Below are 12,246 nucleotides of genomic sequence, written 5' to 3' on the forward strand. Positions count from 1 at the left end.
ACTGACAAAGAAATGATCAGTCTATAATTTTAATGGTAGGTTAATTTGAACAGTGAGAGACAGAATAGCAACAAAATTCCGGAAAAACGCATGTCAAAAATTGTATAAATTGATTTGCATTTAATGAGGGAAATAAGTATTTAACCCCCTCTCAATCAGAAAGATTTCTGTGGACAGGTGTCTTTTATACAGGTAACGAGCTGAGATTAGGAGCACACTCTTAAAGGGAGTGCTCCTAATCTCAGCTTGTTACCTGTATAAAAGACACCTGTCAACAGAAGCAATCAATCAATCAGATTCCAAACTCTCCACCATGGCCAAGACCAAGGAGCTCTCCAAGGATGTCATGGACAAGATTGTAGACCTACACAAGGCTGAAATGGGCTACAAGACCATTGCCAAGCAGTTTGGTGAGAAGGTGACAACAGTTGGTGCGATTCTTCGCAAATGGAAGAAACACAAAAGAACTGTCAATCTCCCTCGGCCTTGGGCTCCATGCAAGATCTCACCTCGTGGAGTTGCAATGATCATGAGAATGGTGAGGAATCAGCCCAGAACTACACGGGACGATCTTGGCAATGATCTCAAGGCAGCTGGGACCATAGTCACCAAGGAAACAATTGGTAACACACTACGCCGTGAAGGACTGAAATCCTGCAGCGTCCGCAAGGTCCCCCTGCTCAAGAAAGCACATATACATGTCCGTCTGAAGTTTGCCAATGAACATCTGAATGATTCAGAGGACAACTGGGTGAAAGTGTTGTGGTCAGATGACACCAAAATGGAGCTCTATGGCATCAACTCAACTCGCCGTGTTTGGAGGAGGAGGAATTCTGCCTATGACCCCAAGAACACCATCCCCACCGTCAAACATGGAGGTGGAAACATTATGCTTTGGGGTTGTTTTGCTGCTAATGGGACAGGACAACTTCACCGCATCAAAGGGACGATGGACGGGGCCATGTACCGTCAAATCTTGCGTGAGAACCTCCTTCCATCAGCCAGGGCATTGAAAATGGGTCGTGGATGTGTAATCCAGCATGACAATTACCAAAAGCACACGGCCAAGGCAGCAAAGGAGTGGCTCAAGAAGAAGCACATTAAGGTCCTGGAGTTGCCTTGCCAGTCTCCAGACCTTAATCCCATAGAAAATCTGTGGAGGGAGCTAAAGGTTCGAGTTGCCAAACGTCAGCCTTGAAACCTGAATGACTTGGAGAAGATCTGCAAAGAGGAGTGGGACAAAATCCCTCCTGAGATGTGTGCAAACCTGGTGGCCAACTACAAGAAACGGCTGACCTCTGTGATTGCCAACAAGGGTTTTGCCAACAAGTACTAAGTCATGTTTTTCAGAGGGGTCAAATACTTATTTCCCTCATTAAAATGCAAATCAATTTTTAACATTTTTGACATGCGTTTTTCTGGATTTTTTTTGTTGTTGTCTTTCACTGTTCAAATAAACCTACCATTAAAATTATAGACTTATCATTTTTTTGTCAGTGGGCAAACGTACAAAATCAGCAGGGGATGAAATACTTTTTTCCCTCACTGTATGTATATAAAGTACTTCATTAAAATGGGCAATATCATTATCCGCGAAATGTACTATTCAGGAGCATCTTCGGAACATATCCCTCGCGAATAACGAGGGAGTCCTGAAAATGCATACACGTGTTGTTACCTTTCAGGGTAGTGCCACTAACGATTAATGCATGCAGCTCCCAATTCACTGGCTTATATCACAGAAACGATGTTGGGAGTATGAAGATGCGGAGTCCTGAAACACCTGAAGGACACATACGCGGTGTATATACAGCAGAATTATCCCAAAGCAACGGATAATCTCTGTGAGCTTGAAAAAAAGCATTGCATACAAGCTAATAAAACGTGCCATGCAATACAAGCTAAGGTGGCAATATTTAACAGCGATCACAGCACGGGAAACATACGTAGGCAAAAAACAACTGCGTAATATTGCAACTGGTGCACAAGGACAAACACGTATTTATCCGTGTGCACCACTCCAACTGCGTGTAACACTTTCTCACGACAGAAAAAAAATGTTCATTACTTATATTTTGTCATCTCGACTGGAATTAACCAATCTAATCTAAAGGGTCCCCCCCCCCCCCAAATATATTCTGATGAGGTTCCTCCCCCCCACCCCCCCGAGCGAGCTAGGACCACCTCTTCTGCGATTGGATGTGTGGGGTTACTACATCTCACTGCAGACAATGGGTAAACTTACAGAGGTAAAACGTAAAGGCGCAGCCCGGCTCTCACTTCCTCACGTCACTGCTGCTGGAAGGTCCTCCACTAGAGGCAGCTGTAGACAGCCCGTCTGGAGACTGGTTTGGCCTCTCCACGCACACACAGCCACACTGATCTGACGATGAGTTGGAGTTGTCCACACTTTACCCCCCAACCACACCCGTCGATCGACTCGAACAGGGGTGTACACATTTCAGCCGCGGCGGGAGATCGTGCTATCGATCCCCTGGACTGCGACTTCACTGCGACGCCCATTATTGCACCGCGGCATCCTCTCCGCCTGCAAGAGGAGCCGTGTGCGATCAGAGCAGTTCCGAGCGATGCACGCCCGCGGACAGACGCGGGAGGTAAAGAACAAGGGGGAGCCTCGCCGTGGTCTGCAGCGCCACCCATTGCCGTTTTGTCGGGATACGCGCGCAGGTGACCGCGAAAACCCAGCGCCGCGCGTTCAGCTCACCGGGTGCTGGAATCACAGATATCCTGCCGTAATTCCAATACGTCTCTCGCTATGATGGCCCTCAAATCAGTTTCGTCGCCTATCGGGACGATCTCCCCCGGGGAGCTGCTGCGAGCGTGCGCCCGTTAGCCCCAATTGCGCAACACGCTGGGAAACAACGCATACACAACAATACACAACTCACGCACACAATACACAACAACATACACAGCAATACTCAACAACACACACACACCAACATACAGCAATACACAACAACAACAACACGCAACAACACACACACCAATGCACAACAACCCACACAATACACAACAACCCCCACAAAAAACACAACAACCCACACAAACACACACAATAACACAAAACAACACACAACAACAATACACAATAACACACGCGCGCGTGTCTACGGTGCAGCCGATAAACTCCCAGCAATTCAATTTGGGGAGGCTGATTTTGTTTTGTGTGGTGTAGTATTATTATTTTGCGCGTGAGGATGAAGAGAACGAGACGAGCGACACACACATTGAGATCAGGGCGATGTCTCCGTTGATTATTAGGATGACCTTCGAGGTTAATTTTCAATCTCATTAGCAATGGACTTATAAATGTCAGTGCCCGGCATAGCATTTGTCGTTTCACACGGAGCGAGACGGTGGTGGTGGTGGTGCAAACGTGAAACCGCCAGCCTTTATGATCCGCTGATTGTTGTTATTGTTGCCAAGTTTGGTGATTAATAAACGTTGGCACGTGTGTTCATTGATCTCCGAGAAATAATTCCCGAGTTTTGTTATTTGCTTTTTTAAAAATCTGCTTTAAAACACCGTGCCACGGTAGTATGAATCGAACACAACACGAAGGCTACTCTCACGGACATTAGCAATGACATCAAGCTTTTGAACCGCACATCATTGCGAATACGTGCTGATCCACAGCCGCACAGAGTAACTCGCATCAAATGCAAAGCATTTGCATGCCCGTTTAATGCGCCGCTGTTGCTGCTAGAGAAGATCTGATAATATGTCTACGTGCTGATCAAAGTAGTGCCTATTCTAAACATGGCGTGCTACAGACGAGGGTCAATTAATATTCTATAAACTAATTCTATGCAAGCCACCAACTTTTGTAACGAACATTTAAATAGCGTCCATATGCATAACAGTATTCGTTCTGTGCGAATGTACATAGTACTCATAATCGATATTACATATATATTCATGCTACAAAAGTAATCGCGTTTTTTAGTCAAGTTAACTACTACAAAACTAGCACTCAAATCATGGACAGCAGTTCGCGCGTGTGTATTCCATCACGTGTCTTGCTGGAATGGTGTTTGTGTGGAGTCTTCACAAAGCACAAGCACACACTCCTTGCGCGGACAGCCACACACTCGCATAGCTACACACTCACACATAGCTCCACACACCCACAGAGCCACACACTCACATAGCTACACACTCACACATAGCTCCACACACACACATAGCCAGACAGCCGCACAGCCCCGTGCAGCGCACGCTCGGGCATTCAGAGCGCATCCGCGCCGGACAGGGCGTGGGGGAGGAGGGAGCCGTGGTGGCAGCAGCAGCAGCAGCAGGAGGAGGTGTTGCCATGGCGACGGCTGGAGGAAATGGATCAGCAGTCGCATCAGGTCCGCGTCGCTGCTGATGCCACAGCGAAGGGAGGCGAGGCTCGTGCTGGGGTTAGCGCCGCGCTAGGAGGACGCGGAGGAGGAACCGGGACCGCGGCGGGTGGGGGAAGGCGCAGACGACGGAGGGAAAGGAACAGCGGAAAGAAGCGGCGGCGAGGGGAGGGTATCGCCAGAGGAGGGGAGATAGCGGAGCAGCGGAGGAAGGCTGGCGCGAGGTTTTTGTGCTGGATAGACGAACACGGGCAACGACGAGGGGGAGACGCGTTGAGAAAGAGAGAGAGCCAGACAAGACCGACGGACGGTAAAGGCGGACACGGGACCTCGTATCGCATCTGGTGTGGGAGTGCTCGCTCGCTGCGGGGATCTGCTCGGAGGCTGCCGGCTGTTGCAACCCGGGCGCTCTCTCGCAGTCACGCGTCCTCACCTCCCCACATTCAATCCACCTCTGAGAGTATCCAACCCCCACCATAATTACCTATACTGCCCCCCCCCCACCCCACCCACCCACTAACCCCCCCCCCCATCACTCACCTGTACGACTCATCCCCGACCATATTCCTGATTAACCAGCCACATACTTCTCAACCCACCGAAGGGCCATAGCTTCCCCCCGAACTTGACACCCCGGACTCCAACAGCCCAGTCCCCCTCTGACCCCCCACACGGTTCCCTTTTCATCCCCTCCCACCACCAACATCACCCCGCGCCCCCCTCCCTCCCTCCTCTCGTCCCCCTCTTTCTCTCTCCGCCTTCCGAGCCCGTTCCAAGGCGGAGGTGGTGGGATTGTGGATTTGTGTTTGCGGGAGCCCACGGGGTAAGCGCTGGGAGCTGGCGGCTGGGGGGAGACCGAGAACATTTATTTGATTTTATTTATTTTATTTCTGTGTGTGCGTGTCGGGCTGGGAGGCTGGGAGGGGGTGGTGGTGGTGGTGGTTCTAAGCCTCCGGAGCGACGAGAACAGCCCTGGCGGAGGCGTCTCAACGGCAGCGGGGACCGAGGAACTCAAAGACGGACGGCACGGAAGAGACGTTACAGCAGCAGCGACAAGATTAACAATAACAGCAGTGATATTAGTAGCAGCAGCAGCAGCAAATATTACGGAGAGCAAGCGGACGGCAAGCTGACAGAAGCTCAGAGCGCGGAGCTCCGAGTGAATTACCCCTCTCTACGGTCCCACACGCACGCAACGGCTCCACTGGACGAGGATTGAAGCCGAGCAAAGAGCCACCGCTGCTGCTCTTCGTTACAGGCGCACACGCGCCGTGCGGTGGTCCACCCGATGCTGAGTGGATCGTCGGCATGAACATGAGACGCATGGGGACGCGACGAGACCCGAACGGGACCCTGGCTCCCTCCCTATGGATTCTGATTCTCGTTTCGTGCGGCTGCATCGGGGTGGCCCTGGCCGCTTTCCCCAACAACGTTCAAATAGGTCAGTGCTGTGCATCTGTCATTGCGTGTGCCCGTATGCATGTATGCATTTGTGTATGTTATAGTGTGTGGTGCATGGCGTCTACGGGTCGCGCGCTCACACACAGCCACACGCCTCGTGCCTCTCACACACAGCCACACAGCCCGTTCCACGCACACACAGCCACACACTACGTGCCTCTCACACATAACCACACACCCCGTTCCACTCACACATAGCCACACATCCCGTTCCACTCACACATAGTCTCACACCCCGTTACACTCACACATAGCCACACACCCCGTTCCACTCACACACAGCCACACACCCAGTTCCACTCACACATAGTCTCACACCCCGTTACACTCACACATAGCCACACACCCCGTTCCACTCATACACAGCCACACACCCCGTTCCACTCATACACAGCCACACACCCCGTTCCACTCACACATAGTCTCACACCCCGTAACACTCACATATAGCCACACACCCCGTTCCACTCATACACAGCCACACACCCCGTTCCACTCATACACAGCCACACACCCCGTTCCACTCACACAGCCACACATCCCGTTCCACTCACACACAGTCACACATCCCGTTCCACTCACACACAGCCACATATCCCGTTCCACTCACACATAGCCACACTCCCCGTTCCACTCACATATAGCCACACATCCCGTTCCACTCACACATAGCCACACACCCCGTTCCACTCACACATAGCCACACACCCCGTTGCACTCACATACAGCCACACACCCCGTTCCACTCACACACAGCCACAGACCCCGTGTCGCTCACACACAACCGCACGGAACGTCTAATTGAGTATCTGCTGCGATGCGTAAAAACATCGTCACTAGGGAGGCCAAGGCGTGGTTCTAAACACCCACTCCCGAGTGTGCCGTGTCTGCCTTGATAGGTGCTCGCTAACAGCACTTTTATTTGAATAATATTCAAAAGTATGGTTTCGGGCTATAGGCTGATCTGGGTGTCTCTGTACATGTGTTCTAGAACCAACCTCCCCCCAACAGCGCATGTGTGCCATGTGGCAGTACACGAACGTTCGCGTGTCAAAGTACTAGCTTTGCATTGTGCGAATCATGCTTGTGCCAGTACTGTAGGGTCTCATCCATAGCCGTGTGTGTGCATCCCTTTGTTTCGGAATAAGTCTCAATGTCCCAGCAGACGCGCGCCCTCCCTCCCCTCTACCCCGTCACAGGCTGCACTGCAAACCGCATTGCACTCTTATGGTATATATTAAAAATAACCACCGTGGATAATGAATGCACACGGGATGATGCGTATTAATAACACACGCGTGCGTGGAGAGCCATGTGCATGACAATGGAGGTGGTGGGTCATTGTGAGCTCACTTTCTCGCCGTCTTTTATTGAAAAATAGTGACGTACGCGAGACATCGTTGTCGTGTGGGATGCGTGCACTCACGGGAACGCGAATGCACTGGGATTAGCACCCATGGCCCGTGCAGAATACGCGCTTGTGATATTCTTCTACAAAACGTGGCCACCGTCTCTCAATCTCTCCTGCTATTCATGAGCGATACGTCTTCATTGTCTTTCTTACACTACCTAAAAGTATCCATATATCCCGCGTCTACAAACCATCGTTTACATTACCCCTGCCGTTATGTCTGCAAACATGCGTCTCCTTTCCGTGTGTGGCTGCGTGTGTTTATTTGTTTTGCATGGCTTGGGATATATTATGATACGCAGAGTGCATATACTCAGAGCCGGACAGAAACACGAAGACAAACATAATTCGATTGCAAAACTTTAACGGCCAGGCTCTTGGCTACATCAGAGTGACGCCCAAATGTTGATAATTTCCCCACGCCTGGTTTGTACATCATCACTGCTTAGCTCTAATACACACGACTCATTACATTATTGCTCTGCGCGCTGTTCCGAGCGTGGCTCTAAACATACACACACATCGCAGGCTCGGCCATCCGCGGCCCACTGTGATCTACAAAGAGTGCCCACAAATTACGGATTAATCACCTATTTTCACATCAATCCTTCCCACGTCAGAGTCTTCAGGCAATTGCTTTTTTTTAACCACATGCGTGTCATTATGCGCGGGCGTACGCGTAGATTCTTCACCGTACAATTCATTGACAATGGTTGTTCGGATGGCCATCCATCAATTTCCACGGACAAACCCCTTCCACTCTTATGATCTCCTGCAATCCTTTACGCGATCAGCGTGACGAATGCACGCACCGAATGCGTACAATGGACACACACGCCCACACACACACATTCGCACAACCCAGAAATACCGATATTGATCACGTACGATCCCGTTGTTTTACGTTTCAATTTTCTTAATCGGTTTACCTTGCAACATTCCCGAGCATATTGGCCGTGATAAGCGTGTCCACACACGTTAGGGCTCGGGAGAGATGGATAATTAATAATATGCTACTAAGCGGGATCACAGCCCACCCTGGCGCTCTGCTGTATATCATTATCATTATCAATCAGCCACGTCCCAATGCATAGCCAAGCAGATTTGCGCTCGCCGTAGGTCAATGCTGTACGCAGCAGCAGCGGGCTTAGCAGGAAACCAAGAGGACGGGTTGCTGAACGCAGAAGCAGCACCAGCAGCACACACCGTGGGATGCAAAAGATGCGATATTTAGGCGGACGTGTGTGTTTTTGCAATACCAAATTGCGACGCTGATTTTTTTTTTATTTTACTTTCTACGCATGACCGGCAGTCTTCGGCGTGCCTATTTAAGCTCAAACGCTCTCCCTAAAAGAGCGGTGGGCGCAATAACCCCCATGGCTTGCATTGAGGGGAATTGCAACGGATGAGCCACCCTTCACGGCGTCTGTATCGTCACTTGTCTCTCGTCATTAAAAATGGCAATGACCTGTCATGCTAATGATGTTGCGCCAAATTCTGATTTCAAAATTCAGTGGGTTATTAAACCGGCCGGTTGTTGAGTATTTTTTTTGCCAAATGTGGACACGGTTGAAATTGTCTCGGATTTAGTTGGTTGCAACCGTGATAAATTCAGTCCAATAATTACAATACTCTGGGTTTGCCAGGATTGGTTTTAATTCACACAAAATGCATATGTGTGTATCGGCAAATTATAAGTCCTTATATACAATCGCGTTTGGTCGTCAATTTGTGTCGTGTCAAGCCTTTTAAAGATATACTGTATAGATTTGATGTCACGCACATATGTTTTATGCATTAATATACACACGCAGACACTGTTGTTTGCTTTGCAATCGTCTGCTGATCCATCGCACAGACAGTTTGAGTATGAGCACTGCAATGCCGATGTCGTATATCTGGCCGAGCCGCTGATATGTTCTTGCCAGTGACACACAGACATCATGATATTGTTTTTATTCAATTGTTAATATTTGGCTTAACCTATACGCCATAGATCGCACTGAGATATTGATTGCAATATTTCCTTTGAAAGTATATTTGTGGGTTTACAGCTCCGCCCGTCTCATTGAAACAAAATCGTTAATGCATAATTCATTGTGAATAACGCGCATCTGTCTCTTGAGTCGGTGTGTTTGTGTGTTCATGAATTCACTGTGTGTCTTTGTACTTGCGGCTTTGTGAGCATGTGTATACATGCATGTATGGGTTCTTGTCTTTTTTGGGGAGCGGCAGTGTAGCTGTTAGTGCTACAAACTCGGCGACCCGAGTTCGATTCCCGCTCACAGCAAACATCAATGACGTTTATCTGAACCAGTCCTGGACCTCCCCTAGGTCGACTCAGCCTTAAATGAGTACTATGGAAACATCAGCACAGGGAACATAAAGGTGGCCGGGAGAGGTGCTAGCTACCCCCAGCCTCGTGTGCTGTGTTGACCTTCATATAGGTGCTTGCAAACAGCACTTAACCCAGGAGTCTGTTTAAGGCTATACGTGGTATATTGGCCTTTGTACTCGTGTGCATTGGTGTTGTGTGTTGTGTCTGCACGTGTGCACGTGTATATATGTGGGGTACTGGCCTTTGTTTGCATTCGTGCGTGTGCGTATGCTGGTTTGTTTGTGCAAGTCTGTGCTAGTCTGTTTATGATGTGTGTGTGTGTGCATGTGTCTGTTGTGTATCTGCTAGTGTGGTACGTTTATGCGTACCCTGCTTGAGTTACATACGTGTTTACTGCTGCTGCCTCCGTGTGTATTGACGCATCTGCGCGTGTGTCTGCATGTGTCCGTGCGTGCGTAAATGCGTTACTCATTCTCCACTTCTCCACGCCGCTGCTGCCCTCGTGGTTCTTCCTTGGCCCCTGGCTCCTCTTCCTTGGCCCCTGGCTCCTCTTCCTTGGCCCCTGCCTGGTTCCTCTTCATCGTCTCCGTCTGGCCGCGTGACGCGCGCCCCGGGCTCGCAGGAGGTCTCTTCACGCGCCAGGCTGACCAGGAGAACAGCGCATTCCGATTCGCAATCGTCCTCCACGACACCGCCAACGCCAACTTCAGACTCATCCCGCACGTGGAAACTTTGGAGACGGCCAACAGCTTCGCCGTCACCAACGCATGTAAGAGCCCCCCCCCCCCCCAAACCGGGGGAGGGGTGGGAGAGCGGGCGGGTGTCTTTATTGCACTCTCACCATTGCCATGTTTCATTTTGCTCTTATTGTCGATTAATCTTGTGTCTTGGGGACCGGTCACCTGTCATCCCTCGGCTGTGCACCGACGGCACATCGAGTAGCCTAGGCCCAAATGTGCTGGCCAATTTGTCCCGAAAATCTAGATGCATTCGTATGCGTGGTCTTCATTTACGGGCATCAGAGTCCTCTAACTTAAGCTCTTTTGTTTTATTCCACTAATAAATGAAGGCCTTCCTATGCTGTCCGGTCATTGGGATTTATTGACCATACTTCACCACCGCTGATCAGTGCATGTTGGTCAAGGGGCAGAGATAGTTCAGATGTCACCCGCTACTTACGTCTGATGTTTGACGTTGCCGAGAATTAAGCTCGGAACGACGGGGTTCATAGTGCAACACACTTACCAGTGCGCCACTGGTCCACCCACGCTGTTCATTATGTAGTGGTTCATTCGTAATGCATTCAGTGATTTGCATGTGGTTTGATTCGCAACATATTCCGCCACGGACGCGTATACTGTCACTGCTTTGTAAAGCGTCATAACCAACACTGGCACAATGCAAACATGACATCGCACGTCTGGAAGCTGCAGGCTTTGAAGTTGATGCTTGTCCATGTGGTGAGTGAGTCCCACATATATGAGCTTTTACCTCCTCTGCTGTCAGAGCCTCAACCACGTTGTGGTACATTTGTATAATACTAATTGCTGTACATAATGACTCCAGTGCGTAATTGAACGGATGTGTACGTCTACCAATAGTTAATGCATACTTCGCGTTGTCAATGTATTGCTTTTGTTATGACGTACTTGGTTGTGCTGTGTACTTGTATACGTGTATTCAGTTGATACCTCTGGCAGCGTAATAAATACTGCCACGACTGGCGTACGCCAGAAGCCTCAAACTAATAAAACAGCCAATTCATCACGCGGGATGCGGTGTACGCAACCGAGTTGATAGCCATGCAAAGGCTTTAAGAGTGAAATGGGTCCAGGCAATGCATCCAAGTTACGCTCGGGGTAGTAACCGTGGTTATTTATAAAGGAGTCTGCTTTATGAACTCATTTGGAGCTACATTATGGTAATGCGAAAACATATAGCATATGATAGTTATTCGATAGATGCCCGTGATTTACGTGCAGGCAACGTAAGAGATAGGCAAGTGAATATTGAAACCCTTTTAAAGGCATTGGAAACTCCTATTCCAGCTATTCTGATCTATAAACTCGTCTCAGCAATGTGACAATGCACATTATGGGCACGCCGGTGTAAGTCGGGTAGCATCTGCAGATAATTGATTTGCACTCTCTTTCTTACTTAAGAAATCCCTGCTTTCATTAATCGACAATGATTACGTTTAGATGTATACCATATTTTTTCTTCAAATGTGTCGAGGAGCGGTTGTGATCAGCCATTGTGGACTGTCTGTGTACACGTTGTGTTTGTGACAGTCTGTGTACACGTTGTGTTTGTGACAGTCTATGTACATGTGTTTGTGACAGTCTGTGTACACGTTGTGTTTGTGACAGTCTGTGTACACGTTGTGTTTGTGACAATCTGTGTACAGGTTGTGTTTGTGAAGACCGACCGCTCTAATTTTAGTTGCCCTGGTTTCATCTTTGGTATAGTTTTCTGCTGTTCTTACAAGCCTAAATATTCTCTGTTTTTACGTTGAACATTTTTGCAATAATGAATGCATTAATATTCCTAGCAATTTTTGTGCATTATATTTACACGTATTTTGTATATCAGCGCAATGCAATTTTATCTCGTTTAAATAATTGTCACGCAGTAGGTATTTTCAAGAGAGTCAATGCAACGATAATTAA

The 12,246-nt window shown here is 49.0% G+C and overlaps 1 protein-coding gene across 4 annotated transcripts in view; it reads left to right on the top strand.

Annotated features, from left to right (window-relative positions):
- The first annotated feature begins 4,257 nt into the window (after window positions 1-4,257).
- The window catches only part of LOC116942823 (glutamate receptor 2-like), a 217,349-nt gene continuing 209,360 nt past the window's right edge, over window positions 4,258-12,246 (top strand). For 2 of the 4 annotated variants that reach the window (XM_032955144.2, XM_076067523.1), the window contains exons 1-2: window positions 4,258-5,808; window positions 10,200-10,346. In XM_032955144.2, coding sequence (XP_032811035.1) covers window positions 5,676-5,808; window positions 10,200-10,346 — 280 coding nt within the window. In that variant the 5' untranslated portion in view covers window positions 4,258-5,675. The remainder of the gene's footprint in view (window positions 5,809-10,199; window positions 10,347-12,246) is intronic. The other 2 variants (XM_032955143.2, XM_032955142.2) reach the window with 2 other exon arrangements.

Source organism: Petromyzon marinus, chromosome 16, assembly GCF_048934315.1.
Source record: "Petromyzon marinus isolate PM22_M1 ecotype Great Lakes invasive population chromosome 16, UKy_Petmar_22M1.pri1.0, whole genome shotgun sequence".
In the NCBI taxonomy this organism is placed as follows: domain Eukaryota; kingdom Metazoa; phylum Chordata; class Hyperoartia; order Petromyzontiformes; family Petromyzontidae; genus Petromyzon; species Petromyzon marinus.